This window comes from Pristiophorus japonicus, chromosome 4 (genome assembly GCF_044704955.1).
Source record: "Pristiophorus japonicus isolate sPriJap1 chromosome 4, sPriJap1.hap1, whole genome shotgun sequence".
In the NCBI taxonomy this organism is placed as follows: Eukaryota; Metazoa; Chordata; class Chondrichthyes; family Pristiophoridae; genus Pristiophorus; species Pristiophorus japonicus.
The window spans coordinates 70366732-70389647 of record NC_091980.1 but is presented as its reverse complement, the minus strand read 5'-3'; the positions used below and the strand labels follow the sequence as shown (position 1 = coordinate 70389647).

General features: G+C 46.6%; 1 protein-coding gene across 3 annotated transcripts in view; it reads left to right on the top strand.

Annotated features, from left to right (window-relative positions):
- The window catches only part of LOC139262950 (A disintegrin and metalloproteinase with thrombospondin motifs 2-like), a 407016-nt gene that overhangs the window by 303868 nt on the left and 80232 nt on the right, over window positions 1-22916 (top strand). For all 3 annotated transcript variants that reach the window (XM_070878308.1, XM_070878309.1, XM_070878307.1), the window contains 2 exons: window positions 10826-10982; window positions 18055-18160. In XM_070878308.1, the coding sequence (XP_070734409.1) occupies window positions 10826-10982; window positions 18055-18160 (263 nt within the window). The remainder of the gene's footprint in view (window positions 1-10825; window positions 10983-18054; window positions 18161-22916) is intronic.

Below are 22916 nucleotides of genomic sequence, written 5' to 3'. Positions count from 1 at the left end.
GTGCTATGCAGACTGGACCGGGTAGGTCTGCGACTGAAAAAGGCGAAGTGCGTCTTCTTAGCTCCAGAGGTAGAATTCCTGGGGAGGAGGGTAGCAGCAGACGGAATCAGACCTACTGCATCCAAAACGGAAGCAATCCAGAGAACACCCAGACCCCGTAACACGACGGAGCTGTGTTCGTTCCTGGGGCTCCTGAACTATTTTGGTAACTTTCTTCCAAATTGAGCACGCTGTTAGAGCCGCTACACGTGCTCCTACGCAAAGGTCATGAATGGGTCTGGGGGAACAGCCAGGAAATGGCTTTTGATAGAGCACAAAATTTGTTATGCTCCAACAATCTGTTAACGCTATATGACCCATGTAAGAAACTCGTTTTAACGTGCGACGCGTCGTCCTATGGGGTCGGGTGTGTGTTGCAGCATGTTAATGCCAAGGGTCAGTTACAGCCAGTAGCTTATGCCTCCAGAAGTCTGTCCCAGGCAGAACGGGGCTACAGGATGGTAGAAAAGGAAGCGCTTGCATGTGTATATGCTGTAAAAAAAATGCACCGGTACCTGTTTGGCAGGAAATTTGAGCTGGAGACAGATCAAAAGCCCCTCACATCCCTTTTGGCCGACAACAAGGCCATAAATGCAAATGCATCGGCCCGCATACAGAGGTGGGCACTCACGTTTGCCGCCTATGACTATACAATTCGGGACAGACCGGGCACTGAAAACTGCGCCGATGCATTCAGCAGGCTCCCACTAGCCACCACTGAGGGGGCAACCGAGTATGCTGCTGAGATGGTCATGGCTGTTGAAGCTTTCGAAAGCGAAGGTTCACCCGTGACAGCCCATCAGATTAAAGTCTGGACAAATAGAGACCTGGTACTGTCTTTAGTCAAGAAATGTATCCTGAATGGGGACTGGGCAGCCACGTACTGGGCATGCCCTGAGGAATTTAAACCATTTCACAGGCGCAAGGATGAACTCGATTCAGGCCGATTGCCTACTATGGGGAAACCGAGTAGTCATTCCCCAGATGGGCAGAGAGATGTTCATCAGTGAACTCCGCAATGAGCACCCGGACATTGTCATGATGTAGGCAATTGCCAGGTCACATGTTTGGTGGCCAGGGATAGATGCAGACCTGGAACTTTGTGTTCAAAGGTGCAGCACGTGTGCCCAGCGAGGCAATGCGCCCAGGGAAGCCCCCCTTAGCCCCTGGTCCTGGCCCGCCAAGCCATGGTCATGCATCCATGTGGACTATGCAGGTCCTTTCAGGGGAAAAATGTTTTTGGTTGTCGTAGACGCCTACTCCAAATAGATCGAGTGTGACATTCTCAATTCAAGCACATGCTCTGCTAGGGTAGAAAGTCTACGGGCAATGCTCGCCGCCCATGGTCTACCAGACGTCTTGGTCAGTGACAATGGCCCGTGCTTTACAAGTATTGAATTCCAGGACTTCATGGCAGGAAATGGTATCAACCATGTCAGAATGGCACCGTTCAAGCCGGCATCAAATGGCCAGGCGGAGCGAGCAGTGCAGATAATCAAATGGGATGCTCAGAATCCAAGGAGGTTCCCTACAAAGCCGCTTATCATGCCTCCTGTTGGCCAATAGATCCCGACCACACTCGCTCATAGGGGTTCCACCCGCAGAGCTGCTAATGAAAAGGGCGCTCAAAACCAGGTTATCCCTTATACACCCCACCATGAAAGAAATTGTTGAGAGCAGGCACCAGTCACAATGTGACTACCATGACAGGAATGCGAGGGCGTGATGTATTGATGTCAATGAACCTGTCTTTGTCCTCAACTACGCTGCAGGGCCTAAATGGCTCGCAGGCACTGTGATTGCCAAAGAGGGGAATAGGATTCTGGTAGTTAAACTTACCAATGGATAAATCTGCCGCAAACACGTGGATCAAACAAAAAGGAGGTTCAGCAACCCCATAGAAGAAGCAGAGGAAGAACACGATGTAGAGTTCACTCCTCCACAGGTGACCGAACACAGGAACCAAGTGGAGGAGAGCCCAGTCAATGAGGGCAGTCCGGACAGGCCTGAGGCACCGCAAACAGCAGACACTCAGGCCAGTGCCCAACAACCGGAGCCCCAACTCAGGCGCTCTACAAGGGAGCGTAAACCACCAGAGAGACTTAACTTGTGATCCCAATAAGACTTTTGGGGGGAGGTGATGTCATGTATTTAACTGTCATTGTAACCCATGTATAAACTGACCTAAGTTGTACACTGTGAGAACATTGACCATTAGGTGGTAAACTTGTGGGAGACACTTCTAACCTGGACTTTCAGGTATAAAAGAGGAAGCTCCAGCCACCTTCATCACTTCAGTGCAGGCTAATAAAGGTTACTGGTCACAGAGTGACCTTCTCTCAAGTATGGGCCTCATGTGCATTTATACTGTATCGTAAGGACATATCAAAGGGGAAGCTCGATAAGTACATGAGGGAGAAAGGAATAGAAGGATATAAACACCGGCATAGACCAGTGTTGAGCCGATTGGCCTGTTTCTGTGCTGCAAATTCTGTAATTCTATGCAAGTTGTTCATCCCTAAATTCTATCAATAATATTCCAAATACACATCCAAAATCAATAAACTTAAAAAAAGTGTATCTTTTATTTTCAAAACTTTTCAATTTGTTGCAACTTTATGTAGATTGGGATAGTGCTAATGCTGATAACCCTATGGACCCACATTGTATCAGCACAGTAAGCCCTATCCTCCCTCCCCACTACACCAAGGAAATTGGTGGACCAGCTGTGTGATTACGGCAAAAGCTTCCATCCTATCCCACCTACATTGTGGGTGACAAAGTTCAAGCATAAATAAGACTCACCAAAAAAAAACTTGTCTGTGGATTTTGTCCTCTAAATTAATTTGGAGTATTAAGGAAATATTGTTCAGAAATACAATTCTTGGAAGTTTAAAAGCCTCCCACAGACGAGCCTTAATATGTAAAATAAATTGATACATTAAAGCTTGTGAGGCCGACCTTCCTGATATTTGCCCTGGGGGAACGTCTATTCTTTGGGCACAAAGGTCAGGAAGAAGGGGGTGGAGACCTTTAATGTTAGGCCTCCGCCCCCATTGCATTGCCCTGGGATTTCCCTGGCTTCCCCAGGGCATGGAGTTGGGCTTGCACCTGTAAAAATTGCAGATCCATCTGTGTTATAATAATGAGGCAGGGGAGACATTCCCAACCTCCCAGCTCTTTTCCCTGTAGTTGAGGCCCTGGACTACCCAGACACGGATTTTCCAAGATACTGGCCGAAGAGCCCCAAAGTCAATCTAAAAATGTGTTTGTCAGGCGTGGGGACTGTTTTATATGAATAAAGAGGCTGACTGGATACTGTGAGCTCAAAGTGAAGTGTGACGTTAGTCTTTTATTGGAGGTCTCCAGAGTGCCTCTCCAGCCTGTGAGGCCTCCTTAAGTACCAGTGCTCCCAAGGGATTGTGGGATCCCTTGGGACTCCAGGGGATGAGCCTTCTGGTGGCTACACAAGGTAGATACAGGTTTACACATATATAACAACAGTCCCCCCCCAAAGTCAATAGTGTAACTATTTACAAGGTAAGTCGATCTGGGGCCTTTCTTTTCCTGGTTGATCGTCTCGGTGCAAATGCTGGCCTGATGTAACGAGTCCTGCTGCAGGTGATGGGTTCTGCTTCATGGTCAATCACGGTGTCGGTTGCCACTGGTGTGTATGTTGGGGGGTCAAAGAAGGCAGGGTCCAATGTGGGTTGCTCTGGATAGTCCGTAAATCTGAGTTTGATCTGCTCCAAGTGTTTCCGGTGGGTGAGTCCATTTGAAAGTTTGACCCGAAACACCCTACTACCCTCTTTGGCCACAGCCGTGCCGGGAAGCCACTTGGGACCTTGTCCATAGTTCAACAAAATACAGAATCATTGATTTCAATTTCGCGTGATACATTTGCGCTATTATGATATGTACTTTGTCGAAGCCGCCTGCTCTCTACCTGTTCATATAGATCAGGGTGGACTAACGAGAGCCTTGTCTTAAGTGCCCTTTTCATGAGCAGTTCAGCCGGGGGAATCCCAGTGAGCAAGTGGGGTCTCGTACGGTAACTAAGCAGGACTCCGGATAGGCGAGTCTGCAGTGAACCTTCAGTTACCCTCTTCAAGCTCTGCTTGATGGTTTGCACTGCTCTCTCTGCCTGACCATTGGATGCTGGTTTGAACGGGGCAGATGTAATATGTTTGATCCCATTACAGGTCATGAACTCTTTGAACTCGGCACTGGTGAAACATGGCCCATTGTTGCTCACAAGGACATCAGGCAGGCCGTGCGTGGCAAACATCGCCCGCAGGCTTTCAGTGGTGGCAGCGGACATGCTTGCCGACATTATCTCGCATTCAATCCATTTGGAGTACGCATCTACAACCACTAGGAACATTTTACTCAAAAACGGGCCTGCATAGTCGACGTGAACCCTGGACCATGGTTTGGAGGGCCAAGACCATAAACTTAGTGACGCCTCCCTGGGTGCATTGCTTAACTGTGAGCATGTGTTACATTTGTGCACGCAGGACTCTCTAAGTCCGCATCGATACCGGGCCACCACACATGGGATCTGGCTATCGCATTCATCATTACAATGCCTGGGTGGGTACTGTGGAGATCACTGATGAAAGTGTCCCTGACCTTCTTCGGACCACTACCCGATTCCCCCAAAGAAGGCAGTCTGCCTGTATAGATGTTTCATCTTTGCGCCGCTGGTACGGCTTTATCTCTTCCTGCATTTCCACTGGGACACTGGACCAGCTCCCGTGAAGCACACAATTTTTTACTAGGGACAGTAAGGGGTCCTGGCTCGCCCAGGTTCCAATCTGTCGGGCTGTGACAGGTGAATGCTCACTCTCGAATGCTTCCATAACCATGACTAAATCTGCAGGCTGTGCCATTTCCACCCCTGCGGTGGGCAATGGCAGCCTATTGAGAGCATCGGCACAGTTTTCTGTGCCTGGTCTTTGGCGGATGGTGTAGCTGTATGCGGACAACGTGAGCGTCCATCTCTGGATGCGGGCCGATGGATTCGTATTTATTCCCTTACTTTCGGAAAAAAGGGATATCAGTGGCTTATGGTCAGTTTCCAATTCAAATTTGAGCCCAAACAGATATTGATGCATTTTCTTTACCCCATAAACACATACTAACGCTTCTTTTTCAATCATGCTGTAGGCTCTCAGCCTTAGACAGACTTCTGGATGCATAAGCAACCGGTTGCAATTTCCCAGATTCATTAGCTTGTTGCAATACACACCCGACCCCGTACGACGACGCATCACATGCTAGTACCAAACGCTTACACGGATCATACAACACAAGCAATTTGTTTGAGCATAACAATTTTCTAGCTTTTACAAAGGCATTTTCTTGGCTTTTGCCCCATACCCATTCATCTCCTTTACGCAGTAAGGCGTGCAGTGATTCTAACAGTGTGCTAAGACCCGGTTAAAAGTTACCAAAGTAGTTCAGGAGTCCTAGAAACGACCGCAGCTCCGTCACATTTTGTGACCTCGGTGCGTTCTCGATTGCCTCCATCTTCGAATCGGTGGACCTGATGCCGTCCGCCGCGATTCTTCTCCTCAGGAACTCCACTTTAGGCACCAGGAAAACGCACTTCGAGCGTTTTAACGTGAGTCCCACGCGGTTGAGTCGAATAAGAACTTCCTCCAGGTTCTGCAGATGCTCGACTATGTCCCGACCTGTAACTAAGATGTTGTCCTGAAAGACCACCGTGCGTGGGACCGACCTCAGTAAGCTTTCCATGTTTCTCTAGGATATCGCCACAGCTGATCGAATTCCAAACAGGCATCTGTTGTAGATGAAGAGACCTTTGTGCATGTTGATGCAGGTGAGACCCTTCGATGATTCCTCCAGCTCCTGCATCATGTAGGCTGAAGTCAAGTCCAGCTTCGTGAACGTCTTTCTTTCCGCCAGCGTAGCAAAAAGGTCGTCTGCCTTTGGTAGCGGGTATTGATCCTGCAGGGAGAAACGATTGATAGTTACTTTGTAATCACCACAGATTCTGACGGTGCCGTCTCCTTTGAGGACTGGAACAATCGGACTGGCCCACTTGTTGAATTCGATCGGCAAAATGATGCCCTCTCTTTGCAGCCGGTCTAGCTCGATCTCTACCCTTTCTCTCATCACGTACGGTACTGCTCTCTCCTTGTGATGGATGGGTCGCGTCCCCGGAATTAGGTGGATCTGCACTTTTGCTCCTTGGAACTTCCCGATGCCTGGTTCGAACAGCGAAATGAACTTGTTTAAGACCTGGGCACACGAAGTGTCGTCAGCGGACGAGAGCGCTCGGACTTTGTCCCAGTTCCAGCGTATCTTCCCCAGCCAGCTTCTGCCGAGCTGCATGGGGCCATCGCCCGATACCACCCAGACTGGTAACTTGTGCACCGCTCCATTGTAGGAGACCTTTACAGTAGCACTGCTAATTACGAGAATCAGTTCCTTTGTGTAAATTCTCAGTTTCATGCGAATGGGAGTCAGGACTGGCCTTGAGGCTTTGCTGCACCACAATTTTTCTAAAGTCTTTTTGCTCATAATGGATTTGCTCGCACCTGTGTCCAGCTCCATTGACACTGGGAGTCCATTTAATTCAACCTTCAGCATTATCGGGGGACACTTTGTGGTGAATGTGTGCACCCCATATACCTCTGCCTCCTCGGTCTGAGGCTCTGGTTCGTCGTAATCCACTGTCGACCCGTCCTCCTCTGCAACATGGTGGTTTGCAGGATTAACAGGGTTTGCAGCTCACCTGCACATATGTTGGAGGTGTCCCATTGTTCCATAGCCCTAGCAAATATACCCTTTGAATTGGCATGAATGGAAACGATGATCACCCCCTCAGTGCCAACGAGGTGTTAATGGCCTTGCATTCATCACCCTTGATGGTGGACTCTGAGACATCTGCGGATGTGTAGCTGCAGGTTTGTGTGACCTGCCCTGTCCGTTACGATTTGAAAACAACATCACTTTGTTCACAGTACTTGTAGCAGCATTTGTGTGCTGAGAGATTTGCTTAGTATTGTCACTAGTGGCAATGAACGCCTGGGCTATCACTATGGCCGTAGTCAAGGTTGGGGTCTCTATAGTCAAAAGTTTGCGAAGTATGGTTTCGTTGCCAATGGCAAATACAAAAAAGTCTCTGAACATGTGCTCCAAATGTCCTTCAAATTCGCAATGTCTTGCAAGGTGTCTTAGCTCAGCGACATAACTCGTCATTTCCTGGCCTTCAGACCTTTTGTAGGTATAGAACCAATACCGCGCCATCAGAATGCTTAACTTTGGGTTCAGATGCTCCCGGACCAGTGTGCACAAATCATCGTACGATTTCTCTGTGGATTTCGCTGGAGCAAGCAGATTTTTCATGAGGCCATACATTGGTGCCCCGCAGACAGTGAGGAGAATCGCCCTTCATTTGGCAGCATTCGCTTCTCCTTCCAGCTCATTGGCCACGAAGTATTGGTCGAGCCGCTCCATGAAGGGTTCCCAATCATCTCCCTCTGAGAATTTCTCCAGGATGCCCACTGTTCTCTGCATCATTGGGTTCGTCATTTGTACCTCGTCGCCAGTTGTTATATATGAATAAAGAGTCTGACTGGATACTGTGAGCTCAAAGTAAAGTGTGACCTTAGTCTTTTATTGCAGGTCTCCAGAGTGCGCCTCCCGCCTGTGAGGCCTCCTTAAGTACCAGTGCTCCCAAGGGATTGTGGGATCCCTTGGGACTCCGGGGGATGAGCCTTCTGATGGCTACATAAGGTATATACAGGTTTACACATATATAACAGGGACCTTCCTGGCTGTCGCAGTCCAGCAGCAATCCGAAGTTGTATTTCCTTTTCCTGAACTGTTCCTGTCCAATGCCAGGCAGACAGGCGCCCCTGCATGTGTGGTATTAGTCTCTAGAGGTCAGAGCTGTAACTTTTATACACCATGGAGCTGCTAGACTGTCTCTGTTAGTCTTTACATCATATTGTATCTGCAGTATCTACAATGGAAGAATACCGATGAAATGAAGCCTGTTATGGACAGTGATGTGTAGTGAAAAGTACACACTTAGATGTAGGATTTGAAGTGAATATTTTTTTCTTATTGTGGATCTTACACATGGAAAAAAAACAGTTGGTTTGACTTAAAATTATGGATGGCCTGACTGTTGTTTGAGCAATAAATGCTTGACGATAAATATGTAAAAGCTTCCAACCCACAATATTGGCTGCTGTGTGAAAGCTTTTTGCCAGCAGCTCCAGAAGACTTGCGACCCGAGTTTGCACCAGTGTTCTGCCAAGCCCTGGTGAAATACTGGCAGGATTCCAGTGGCATCCTGAGCAGAGACCTAGCACGCCAGATCCTCATTGTTTCCGGGATTATCTGGCAGTTGTTGTAAGGAGCGGCACCTCCACTCACCCCATACAAGGCCAATGATGTCAGGGGGCATCCCCAGGGGTGGGGACTCTCTGCATTGCGAATTCCCACTTCTGCTCAGTCAGGATCCAGTGTAGGACTAGGGGCTGGAATGCTGAGTGAGATGGTCTCCAGATGGACCCGCTGGGGGAATCCAGGTGAGCGTAGTGGCCTGAACTTAAGGAAAAGATAATTTAGAACATAGGAAGAGGAGTAGGCTATTCAGCTCCTTGAGCCTGTTCTGCCATTCAGTTAGATCACAGCTGATTTGTATCAACTCCATCCACTCGTCTTGGTTCTGTAGCCCTTAATACCCTTGCCTAACAAAAATCTATCATTTATTTTTCAAATATCTGAATTGGCCCCCTCACATAGGGAGTTGAAAGGGGTGAATACAGGGGTCTCGAGGTGGGCCTGATGACAGGTAGGTGTAGGATTTTCTGACCACATGGTGTAGGTGGGCATCTGAGATCTGCCTGTAGTGCCGTGGGGGCACACCAGCACCTGGAGGCTAAGAGCCCTTGCACTGACCCTATGATCGCTGCACTGAATGGCCAACACTGAAGGACAGCAGCTGGCACAATCCCAGCGTGACTCCTAACTGCCCTCTGAGATGGCCTAGCAAGCCACTCAGTTGTAGCAAAACCGCAACGACAAAGTTACCTTCACTACACAGACTGCAACGGTTCAAGAAGGTGGCTCGCCACCACCTTCTCGAGGGCAATTAGGGATGGGTAATAAATGCTGGCTTTGCCAGCGACGCCCACATTCCATGAATGAATTTTTTTTAAATTGTGAGGTGAGTACTAATACTGATAAGCAGTGACTCCCAAAAGACCTGCTATCAGTAACAGCTGAAAAACAATCAGACAGCACTGCGAGCTCCAGCGACAGGAATTCTTACGCCTGGCCCTTCCTTCTCTCAGCAGTGTTCCTATTGCATTTTAAGAATCCAGAGTACTGCTCTGGATGAGTTATATGCTGCTAAGGGCAACCAAAGCAGTATCATGAGGCCCTGCGGCAGATCCTGATACGGGGGAGAGGGAGAATGCTGATGGAAGCCATGGGTTATCTGTAGCATCAAGCAGAAAACCAAGACCACTGAGAAAAAGCAGCACATGATCTGTGAATGCCAAGATCAAAGCTAAACTGTTGGATATCTGCAACAATGTACTGGTGGTCAAGAGAGGGATGGCACTGAGTGCAGAAAATGCATGGAGATTCTGTTAAATGTGTGTATTTATAATAGGCGATTTTAATGTTTTTTTTTACATTGTTAATACCTCATCAGTTTAAGATTACATTAAATAAAGAGCAGGGGTTTGGTGGGAGCTATTAGAACCTTTTTACAACTACTTACCTTATCTGTAAACATGTCAAAGTCAGTGATGTCTCGACTCCCTGTCTACTTGATGCATAGCAGCTGCTGACATCCCCCACCTGATCAGATACACTTTCATTTCTTACGGCCCAACCCTTTAGTCAGGCTTCCAGCTCCTGGCTTCCCTCCAGTCCCCCACCCACCACTACCCCCTGGGTGGCCTCAGTTAAAAAACCACTTGTACCACAGTGAGTACTCTTAACAAAAGCTGGGCTTCAAGTTTGTAATGTGTTGTAAGCACTTTTTAAAAATTTTTAATGAAAAGAATTAAAACTGTAATTTTTCAACTTCACTCTGTGAGTTGGGAATTTTGCCGAAGAAATGCATCTGAGAAATTCAGGCATGCACTGCGTGTGATTTTCCAATTATTTGTGAATGGTTCAAAAGTCATGCCAGTACATGCCAAGTCCCTGATACCTGCTGCCGTCAGGCAAGGCTCCAAACCAGGAGCCTGATTTCAATGAACTGAAAATCAGATAAATTCTGGAATAGACTCCACCAACTTATTGCACGTGCAGTGAAGATGAACATTTACCTCATTTTTTTGAAATAGGAGAGAGAAGAATTTCAGACAAACATGTTAAATATTCTCATGCTTTTATTCCACGGTGTACCTTCAGTGCCAAAATGTCTGAGAGCCACTCCGAGAGAAAGGAAACAGGGAGACTGGGACACTAATTAGAGACAGATAGAATACAGAAAGCAGTGGAAAGTGGGAGACAAGCAGATGCTCAATTACACAATGAAAGAGACACAATTTAAGAAAAAATTGTGTGTGAACGACACCATGGGAAATAGATTAATACATTAAATGTTTCTAAAGTGACTCAAAAGTATTAATTGAAAATAAAAGAGCTATTGCTAATAGTTCAAAACAGTGTAAAATACTGCTGCATATTCAGCAATCTCGCTACATTAAAGAATGTTCGAACTCTTGAACTGTAGCCTGTCGAAATTGCACTTAAAGTTTAAGAAAATCATTATCTTTCTTAGTCTGTTAGCCTAATCGAAGTTGGGAGTCCCTCGCAAAGTCTGGAGAATGTGTGCCGATGGGCATACTCCCAGCAGAAGTCTGATACAAGCCACGCAGAATATCATGACCATGCCATCTTTCTAACAAGGCAGGATTTTGGTCCATCGGGTATGCAAGGTACTGTATCCTGTTCAGGTTGGTTAAACAGTTTTATATTTTGCTCAAGTATGCAATATCTTACTGATAAATTATTCACGAAAGACACGTTATAGTCATTAGGATGTTATTTTCCAGCCTGATATTTTTAAAATGGAGGATGGGTTGGGAGACACTGGTCTAGCTGGACCCACCTGATATTAAGCCTAAGGCCTCATTTACATTGGACTGGGGAGCTGTAGACACTTGCTGGGTGTCCACAGCCAGCTCGCCAGCGAAGACCATTTGAATTTCGGGTTGCTGTCAGTAGCACAGGTGTGTCTTGCAAGAAGGGGGTGATCAGGAGGGAATGCGGTTAACCAGGTGTGGGGATCGACTGGGAGAGGAAGGCGATCAGGAGAGGGGTGATCAGGAGAGGTGGGGTTGAGATAGTGATCGGGGGCTGGGGGAGTGTGGTAGCAATCGGGAGAGGAGGCGAGCAGTGGCCGGCAGTGATTTGTGGTGTTAATCTGGTCCTGCATCTCCCGGCTCCACATTCAGATAAGCATTTTTTTTTTATTTACCTTTTTGGTGGTGACTACTGGTTAGGCTGCAGGTAGACCTGGTTTTCCTGAATGCAACTGATTGCGTTCAGGGCAAACTAATTTGGTCAAGGTGGCATTAAATATGCAAAGGGCCTAATGCTTCTTTTGATGCCAATACCAACATGGCAGGTAGAGACTTCCATCTCCGAATGCATGCATGCAAACTGCCCACCATGTTAGATACTTTGAGCCCTTTTTACGCCTGTAAAACGGGTGCATCATCATTGAATTTCTAGGTTGCAATTCTTTCACTTGCCAACTCCATTTACTATACCACTGTCAGATAGTTTAGAATAATAATAGGTATAAATCATAAGGCCACTTATTTTACCTGAATAATTAATATATTAGCATGGATAGAGGATTGGCTAACTAACAGAGAACAGAGAGTCGGGATAAGTGGTTCATTCTCTGTTTGGCAACCAGTAACTAGTGGGGTGCCGCAGGGATCAGTGCTGGGACCCCAACTATTTACAATCCATATTAACGACTTGGAGGAAGGAACTGAGTGTAATGTAGCCAAGTTTGCTGACGATACAAAGATGGGAGGAAAAGCAATGTGTGAGCAGGACACAACAAATATGCAAAAGGACATAGACAGGCTAAGTGAGTGGGCAAAAATTTGGCAGATGGAGTATAATGTTGGAAAGTGTGAGGTCATGCACTTTGGCAGAAAAAATCAAGGAGTAAGTTATTATTTAAATGGAGAAAGATTGCAAAGTGCTGCAGTACAGCAGGACCTGGGGGTACTTGTGCATGAAACACAAAAGGATAGTATGCATGTACAGCAGGTACAGGAAGGCCAATGGAATCATGGCCTTTATTGCAAAGGGGATGGAGTATAAAAGCAGGGCAGTCTTGCTACAGCTCGACAAGGGATTGGTGAGGCCACACCTGGAAAACTGCGTGCAGTTTTGCTTTCCATATTTACGAAAGGATATACTTGCTTTGGAGGCAGTTCAGAGAAGGTTCAGTAGGTTGATTCCGGGGGTGAGGGAGTTGACTTATGAGGAAAGGTTGAGTAGGTTGGGCCTCTACTCATTAGAATTCAGAAGAATGAGAGGTGATCTTATCGAAACATATAAGATAATGACAAGGTGGATGCAGAGAGGATATTTCCACGCATAGGGGAAACTAGAACTAGGGGGTGTTGTGTATGGAGAAAGAGTCAGACTGAACACTGTGAGCTCAAAGTAAAGTGTGACCTTAGTCCTTTATTGCAGGTCTCCAGAGTGCCTCTCCAATCTGTGAAGCCTTCTTAAATACCTGTGCTCCCAAGGGATTATGGGATCTCTTGGGACTCCGGGGAATGAGCCCTCTGATGGCTGTACAGAGTAAATACAAGTCCACATATAGAACAACATTCCCCCCCAAAGTCAACAGTGTAACTATTTACAATGTGAGTCGATCTGGGGCCCTTCTTGCCCTGGTTGATCGTCTCAGTGTGAAAGCTGGTGTTGTTGAATCACTTATTGGGCCCTCGCTGGGCTGCTGTGCAGCTGGCCTTGCTGGGCTGCCTGGTGTGTTGGGCCCTGCTGGGCTGCTGTGGATGATGGGTTCTGCTTCGTGGTTAACCATGGTGTCAATTGCCCCTGTGTGTTGGGGGATCAAAAAAGGTAGTGTCCAAGGTGGGTTGATCAGGGTAGTCCGTGAATCTGAGTTTGATTTGGTCCAAGTGTTTCCAGTGAATGAGTCCATTTTCCATTTGAAAGTTTGACTCGAAACACCCTGCTCCCCTCTTTGGCCACGACAGTGCCGGGAAGCCACTTGGGATCTTGTCCATAATTTAATACAAATACAGGATCATTGATTTCAATCTCGCGTGACACATTTGCGCTATCATGGTATGCACTTTGTTGAAGCTGCCTGCTCTCTACCTGTTCATGTAGATCAGGATGAACTAACGGGAGCCTTGTCTTAAGTGCTCTTTTCATGAGCAGTTCAGCAGGTGGGATCCCAGTGAGTGAGTGGGGTCTCGCGGTAGCTAAGCAGGACTCGGGATAGGTGAGTCTGCAGTGAGCCTTCAGTTACCCTCCTCAAGCCTTGCTTGATGGTTTGCACTGCTTTCTCTGCCTGACCATTGGACGCTGGTTAAAATGGGGCAGATGTGACATGTTTGATCCCATTACGGGTCATGAATTCTTTGAACTCAGCACTGGTAAAACATGGCTCGTTGTTGCTCACCAGGACATTGGGTAGGCCGTGTGTGGCAAACATGGCCCACAGGCTTTCAGTAGTGGCAGCGGATGTGCTAGCCGACATTATCTCACATTCAATCCACTTGGAGTACGCGTCTACAACCACAAGGACCATTTTACCCAAGAACGGGCCTGCATAGTCGACGTGTACCCTGGACCACGGTTTGGAGGGCCAAGACCATAAACTTAGCGGCGCCTCCCTGGGTACATTGCTTAACTGCGAGCATTTATTATATCTGTGAATGCAGGACTCTAAGTCTGCATCAATACCGGGCCACCACACGTGCGATCTGGCTATCGCTTTCATCATTACAATGCCTGGGTGGGTACTGTGGAGATCATTGATGAAGGTGTCTCTGCCCTTCTTGGGAACCACTACTCAATTGCCCCACAGAAGGCAATCTGTCTGTATAGACATTTCATCTTTGTGCCACTGGAACGGCTTTATCTCTTCCTGCATTTCCACTGGGACACTGGACCAGCTCCCGTGAAGCACACAGCTTTTGACTAGAGATAATAAGGGGTCCTGGCTTGTCCAGGTTTGTTCTGCCGGGCAGTGACAGGTGATTGCTTACTCTCAAATGCTTCTATAACCATGGCTAGATCTGCGGGCTGCGCCATTTCCACCCCGTGGTGGGCAATGGCAGCCTACTGAGAGCATCGGCGCAGTTTTCTGTGCCTGGCCTGTGGCGGATGGCGTAGTTGTATGTGGACAACGTGAGCGCCCATCTCTGGATGCGGGCCGATGCTTTGGTACTTATCCTTTTACTCTCGGAAAACAGGGATATAAGTGTCTTATAGTCAGTTTCCAATTCGAATTTTAGCCCAAACAGGTATTGATGCATTTTCTTTACCCCATAGACACACGCTAATGCATCTTTTTCAATCATGCTGTAGGCTCTCTCAGCCTTAGACAGACTCCTGGATGCATAAGAAAATGGTTTCAGTTTCCCAAAATCATTAGCTTGTTGCAATACACGCCCTATGACGATGCATCACATGCTAGTACCAAACGCTTACATGGATCATACAACACAAGCAATTTGTTTGAGCATAACAATTTTCTCGCTTTTACAAAGGCATTTTCTTGGCTTTTGCCCCAGACCCATTCACCTCCTTTCTGTAGTAAGACATGCAGTGGTTCCAGCAGTGTGCTGAGACCTGGTAAGAAGTTACCAAAGTAGTTCAAGAGTCCCAGAAACGACCGCAGCTCCGTCACGTTCTGTGGCCTCGATGCGTTCTCGATTGCCTCCATCTTCGCGTTGGTGGGCCTGATGCCGTCCGTCGCAATCCTCCTTCCCAGGAATTCCACTTCAGGTGCCAGGAAAATACACTTCGAGCGTTTTAACCTGAGCCCCACGCGGTTGAGTCGACTAAGAATCTCCTCCAGGTTCTGCAGGTGCTCGACTGTGTTCCGACCTGTCACCAAGATGTCATCCTGGAAGACCACAGTGTGCGGAACCAACTTCAGTATACTTTTCATGTTTCTCTGGAATATCGCTGCCGCTGATCGGATTCCAAACGGGCAACTGTTATAAACAAAAAGACCTTTGTGCGTGTTGATGCAGGTGAGGGCCTGCGATGATTCCTCCAGTTCCTGCATCATGTAGGCTGAAGTTGGATCCAGCTTCGTGAATGTCTTTCCTCCCGCCAGCATTGCAAAGAGGTCGTCGGCCTTTGGTAGTGGGTATTGGTCCTGCAGGGAGAAATGATTGAGAGTTACTTTGTAATCGCTACAGATTCTGAAAGTGCCGCCTCCCTTGAGGACTGGGACAATAGGACTGGCCCACTCACTGAACTCGATCAGTGAAATGATGCCCTCTCGTTGCAGTCGGTTTAGCTCGATCTCTACCCTTTCTCTCATCATGTACGGTACTGCTCTCGCCTTGTGATGGATGGGTCGCGCCCCCGGAATTAGGCGGATCTGCACTTTTGCTCCTTGGAATTTCCTGATGCCTGGTTCGAACAGCAAAGGAAATTTGTTTAAGACCTGGGCACCCGAAGTGTCGACATCGGGTGATAGCGCTTGGACGTCGTCCCAGTTCCAGCATATCTTTCCCAGCCAGCTCCTGCCGAGTAGCATGGGACCATTGCCCAGTACCACCCAGAGTGGTAGCTTGTGCACCGCTCCATCGTAGGAGACCTTTACAGTAGCACTGCTGATTACAGGAATCAGTTCTTTATTGTAAGTTCTTAAGACTCGTGCAAACTAGAGTTAACAATGGCATTTAAGCCTTGTTGCACCACAACTTTTGAAAGTCTTTTTACCCATGATGGACTGGCTCGTGCCCGTGTCCAACTCCATTCACACCGGGAGTCCATTTAGTTCAACATTCAGCATTATCGGGGGACAATTCGTGGTGAATGTGTGTATATACCTCTGCCTCCTCTATCTGAGGCTCTGGTTTGTAGTGACCCTCCGTTGATCTGTCCTCCTCTGCAACGTGGTGGTTTGCTGGTTTAACAGGCTTAGCAGCTCGCCTGCACACTCGTTGGAGGTGTCCCATTGTTCCACAGCCCTTGCAAACGTATCCTTTGAATTGGCATGAATGGAAACGATGATCAGCCCCCGCAACGCCAACAAGGTGTTAATGGCCTTGCATTTATCACCCTTGATGGTGGTCTCTGAGACATCTACGGAAGTGTAGCTGCAGGTATGTGTGATCTATCCTGTACGTTATGTTTCGAAAACAACATCACTTTGTTCACAGTACTTGTAGCAGCGCTTGTGTGCTGAGAGATTTGCTTCGTATTGTCACTGGTGGCAATGTACGCCTGGGCTATCGCTATGGCCTTACTCAAGGTTGGGGTCTCTACAGTCAAAAGCTTGTGAAGTATGGTTTCGTGGCCAGTGCCAAGTACGAAAACGTCTCTGAGCATGTGCTCCAAATGTCCTTCAAATTCGCAATGTCCTGCAAGGCGTCTCAGCTCGACGACATAACTCACCACTTCCTGGCCTTCAGACCTTTTGTCGGTGTAGAACCGGTACCTCGCCATTAGAACGCTTTTCTTTGGGTTCAAATGCTCTCGGACCAGTATGCACAAATCGTTGTACAATTTCTCCGTGGGTTTCGCTGGAGAGAACATATTCTTCATGAGGCCATACGTTGGTGCCCCACAGACAGTGAGGAGGATCGCCCTTCGTTTGCCAGCGCTTTCTTCCCCATCTAGCTCGTTGGCCATGAAGTATTGGTCGAGTTGCTCCACAAAAGTTTCCCAATCATCTCCCTCCGAGAATTTCTCCAGGTTGCCCACTGTTCTCTGCATCTTTGGGTTCGCTATCTGTATCTCGTCACCAGTTGTTGTGTATGGAGGAAGAGTCAGACTGAACACTGTGAGCTCAAAGTAAAGTGTGACCTTAGTCTTTTATTGCAGGTCTCCAGAGTGCCTCTCCAACCTGTGAAGCCTTCTTAAATACCTGTGCTCCCAAGGGATTATGGGATCCCTTGGGACTCTGAGGTATGAGCCTTCTGGTGGCTGTACAGAGTAAATACAAGTCCACATATATAACAGGGGGTATGATCTTAGAATAAGGGGACCGCCTATTTAAAACGGAGATGAGGAGAAATTTCTTCTCTCAGAGGGTTGCAAATTTGTGGAATTCACTGCGTCAGAGAGCTGTGGAATCTGGGACATTGAATAAATTTAAGACAGAAATGATAAGGGGTTATGGGGAACGGGCGGGGAAGTGGAGCTGAGCCCATGATCAGATCAGCGATGATCTTATTGAATGGCGGTGCAGGCTCGAGGGGCCATATGGCCTACTCCTGTTCCTATTTCTTATGTTCTTTTGTTCTTATGACAACACCATGAATGCAAATAATAAAACTGAGATTAATGACTGGAATTTTTTGCAGCTTTTTTTAATTGTAATTTTCTAAAACCAGAATTAAAATACAAGATTTTTATATTTGGTGCTTTACCAAAAGTTAGGTGCAATGTGCATGTTCCTAATCTTACAGACTTTAAACTGTCCTGCATGCATTAGATGGTTTATCAATGGGCTATGTATTTATGGGTTTCCTCTGTGTTGGTTTTTAGCTCTGGTATGACAAACACATTTTTAGATTAGATAGATTATTTTACAGACCAAAGCAGTACAAAATATGATAGGCCTTTAGACAATCTGAACATATAACTTGCACAACTAGTGGAGATAACTATGATAAAGCATATTATTCTATGCATAAATTTAAGAGAAAAAAACCATTTATCAATGTTGAAGTAGGAAAAACACAATTGATATTTTTCTTACAGCTTGTTTATGTTATTTGAGTGCATTGTTCTCCAGTATTTTCCTATCTTTTACAGGTTATGCTCCAGTTACAGGTATGTGCCATCCAGTCAGAAGTTGCACCCTGAACCATGAAGATGGCTTTTCATCCGCATTTGTAGTTGCTCATGAAACTGGGCATGTGTAAGTGTTAATCCTTTTGGTTCTAAAACAAACAGTAAAATTACATAAACATAGAAATACTGTGAAGAATAACATTATGTTAAACATTGGAGCAGCAATTTGCATTTATACAACTTCACTGCAGAAAAATGTCACAAGATGCTTTGCAGAGAGAGAGGAAAGATGAATGAAAGCTTGATCACAAAAGGGTAGATTTCCAGATAGCTTTTAACGGTGGAAAGGATCGTTGCAGAGAGGCAGTGGGATTTAGGAGGCAGCTCCAAAGAGTGAGACCATGTTACAGGCTCTGTCACCAATAGTGGAGTGAAGGGTGGGAGTTGCACAGAAGGCCAGAGTCAGAGAACTGGGGAATGTGAGAGAGGAAGCAAAGGTAGAGTGGGAAATAAGGACAAGGATTTGAAATTTAGTGTACCACGGGACATGGAGCCAGTCTAGGTCAGCAAGCACGGGGTGATGTGCAAATAGGGTTAGGTGCAGGACAGGATATAGGCAGCTGAGTTTTTAAGAAGTGAGAGACAATGGTGAGAGGAGCATAGAAGGCTGGTAGGGAATTGTTGAAAAAAATCGGGTGTAGAGATGACAAAAGTGTGGCTAAAGGTTTCAGCAGCAGTAGGAGTGAGTTAGGGGATAGAGGCGGGTGATGTTACTGAGGTGGTTATGACAGCCCTGAAATTCCAGTTCGATTGGAAGTGTGGCAGGTGGGATTTCTGTCCAGCCATGACCCTATCCCAAATCCCAGGGACGGGGTTATTTGCCTAACAGGGGTGCACGCATGCACCATTTATGGTACTACTGGGGCACCTGCCCCATGGTGAGACATGGGCCAGTCTGGTCAGTGTGGTTGAAGATAAAAAATTCTGTTGCTGGGTGCTTCAGTGATAATTTACCGCTTTCCTAAGACAATAGATTTTGAGAACAATGTTGTTGGGATAAGCAGGAAAATCCAGTCGAATATCTCATAATGTGGTGTAAGATGTATAATACTTGAAATTGAAGAAAGATTGCAATGATTCGTTTTGTACCATTTTATAATGGCTATCATTTTGTTTTAATCCCTACTACAGTGAAATGTGAGAGTAAATAATCCAATGTGCTCCTTTCATGGGTCACGGTCTAACGATAAGGGGTAAGCCATTTAGGACTGAGATGAGGAAAAACTTTTTCACTCAGAGAGTTGTTAACCTGTGGAATTCTCTACCGCAGAAAGTTGTTGAGGCCTGTTCGTTAGATATATTCAAGAGGAAGTTAGATATGGCCCTTACGGTTAAAGGGATCAAGGGGTATGGGGAGAAAGCAGGAAAGGGATACTGAGGTGAATGATCAACAATGATCTTATTGAATGGTGGTGTAGTATCGAAGGGCCGAATGGCCTACTCCTGCACTTATTTTCTATGTTTCTATGTTTCTATGCAGTGTAACATAGGCATTAGGGAAGTATGTCTGATTCAGCAGCTTGCTCGCCAGCCATTGGCAAGCCTCTTTAAGGCCCTAGATTGCATGCAAAAATATTTAAAAGACCATAAAACAATATTTAAAAAAGCATACAGGATCCTGGACTTCATAAAAGAGGCATAGAGTACAAAGCAAGGAAGTTATAATGAACCTTTATAAACACTGGTTTGGCCTCAACTGGAGTATTGTGTCCAATTCTGGGCATCGCACTTTAGGAAGGATGTGAAGGCCTTAGAGAGGGTTCAGCAAAGATTTACAAGAATGGTTCCAGGGATGAGGGACTTCAGTTGCATGGATATACTGGAGAAGCTGGGGTTATTCGCCCTAGAGCAGAGAAGGTTGAGAGGAGATTTGATAGAGGTGTTCAAAATCATGAGGAGTCTAGACAGAGAGAAATTGCTCCCATTGGCAGAAGGGTCAAGAACCAGAGGACACAGATTTAAGGTGATTGGCAGAAGAATCAAAGGCGACAAGAGCAAAAACTTTTTTATGCAGCGAGTAGTTAGGATCTGGAATGTACCGCCTGAAAGGGTGGTGGAGGCAGATTCAATTGTGACTTTCAAAAGAGAATTGGATAGTACCTGAAGGAAAAAAATTGCAGGGGTTCGGGAAAAGGGCAGGGGAGTGGGACTAGCTGAAGTGCTCTTGCAGAGAGCTGCCACAGGCTCTATGGGCCGAATGGCCTCCTTCTGTAGTGTAACCATTCCATGATTTTTGTGCAGGCTTCTGTTTTCCATCTGTGCCATTTAAAGTGGGAAGTAGGGAAGTTCTATTGGCACAGGATATCTTAAAGTGGAAAAAGCTTTGTATTTTTTCAGTAATTGCAGTACATTTTAATACAATATTGTGGTTATTAACATTTGTTTCACAGATGTAACTTTTTAATTTACAATATTTTTTGCGGAAGCAAAATTGGAAGCTTTTTTTCCTCTCCTTAAGGTAAGTTATTTTTAAATTGTCTCAAAATACAATATTTCATGAATGTGGTGGTGCAAGATGAAAGGACGATGCTCGAGAGACAGCAGGCCCCAGTAGAAACTTGTACTCATCATAAGCCGATCTGCCAAGGACTGAGTACAACCGCTTCAGCTTCCTGTGGGTCAACAGAGTGCTAGTCACAGAACTTTGCCATCTCCAGCTGGCACACTTTTAGCCAAATTTTAACATAGGCATACCAACTGTTATGCTTGTGGCTCATTCTGACTAACACTTAAATATCACCTAACCTGTAGCTCACATCTGGATCAAAACTGGTGCTTAGATCAGCATATCCTACACTTTCATCTTAGCTCCCACTGAACAGCATGACAGCTGCTTAAAGGAAATGACGAGCATTTATATAGCGCCTTTCATGACCTCAGGACGTCCGCGAACACTTTACAGCCAATTATGTACTTTTGATCTAAAAAAAGAAAATGCTGGAAATACTCAGCAGGTCAGGCAGCATCTGAGGAGGGAGAAACAGAGTTAACATTTCTTCGAACTCAAGTACATCAAATACTTTGATGTTTAGGGAAATGCAGCAGCCAATTTGCACATAGCAAGGTCCAACAAACAGCAATGAAATACATGACCAGATATTTTAGTGATGTTAGTTGAGGGATAAATATTGGCCTGGACACGGGCAAACTCTCCTGCTCTTCTTTGAATTGTGCCATGTGGTCTTTTAGATCCACCCGACAGGACAGTCAGAGCCTTGGTTTAACATCTCATCCAAAAAATGGCACCTCCGACAGTGCAACACTCCCTCAGTACTACACTGAGGTGATTATATGCTCAAATCTCTGGAGTGGGATTTGAACCCACAACTGTCATGTATCCGATATGGTTAATGCTTGTATTGTTACAAGGTGTGCCACCAGAGGGCACTGCAGTGGGAGACTTGTAGGTTACCTGTACAGGTGTGCTAGGCCTAGTATAAAAGGCAGGCCACCATGAGTGATCCTCACTCTGAAGTTACATTAAATGGACTAAGGTCACTACAGTTCAAGCACAACACATTGTCTCATTATAAGAGCATCTGAAGACATAACAATTGGCGATGAGATTACGGACCTTCACGTGAAAATGGCTAACTTTGGTACGTTGCAGCAGTTCGCCGATGGTGATGATTGGGACGCCTTTGTGGAGCGGCTCAACCATTTCTTCACAGCAAACGATCTGGCAGGCGACAATCCGGCCACACTGGCTAATAAGCGCAGAGCTATCCTGCTAACCAGTTGTGGGCCACCGTCTATGGCCTCGTCAGGGACTTGCTGGCACCAGCGAAGACAACGACCAAGACGTATGAGGAGCTTGTAATGCTGATCCAAGAACAACTCAAGCCCAAAGAGAGCATCCTCACAGCCAGACACTGGTTTTATACACACCGACAGCCCAAAGGCCAGGAAATCGCGAAATATGCTGCAGACCTCAGGAGGCTGGTGGCACCATGTGATTTCGGCAACCACCTCAGCAAATCGCTGCAGGATATCTTTGTCATCGGAATCGGCCATGAGGGCCTTCTTCATAAGCGGATCTGCGGATACCACAGTCACACTGCAGAAGGCCATCTCCGTGAGCCAAGCATTCATGACCTCAACCTGCAGCTCTAGGCGGATGACTCATCCTCAGGACTCATTTAGCCAGAATGTGCAGGAAGCCAGCAGCGAAGCTAAATTATGAAGCAGATGAACCACAAGAGGGGTCTGCAAAGCAGGTTGATGCTTGGGATAAAGCAATGGACGCTGAAGTTCAGCGGATTCATGTGGCAAACATCCACAGCTCATATACCAAAACGCCACCTATGATGATGAAAGTCCAATTAAACAGCATCCTGGTACGCATGGAGCTGGACACAGGGGCCAGCCAGTCACTTATGAGTGTCCAACAATTCGAGAAACTATGGCTACTCAGAGCTAGCAGACCCAAACTAAAATGCATTGACACGCAATTACAGACGTACACCAAAGAGATCATCCCAGTGCTAGGCAGTGCAATGTTGGTGGTCACACATAATGGATCAGAGAAGCGGCTGCCACTCTGGATTGTCCCGGGAAATGGTCCCGCGCTTTTGGGGAGGAGCTGGCTAGCCGAGATGAACTGGAAATGGGGGGATGTGCACGCCATTTCATTTGTGGAGCGAAGTTCATGCTCACAGGTCCAACAGAAATTTGAGACACTATTTCAACCTGGTGACGGGACTTTCAAAGGTACCAAAATAGTGATACGCATCACCTCGGACGCCAGACCAGTGCACCACAAAGCCAGAGCTGTGCCGTATGTGATGCGGGAGAAAATTGAGAGTGAGTTGGACAGGTTGCTA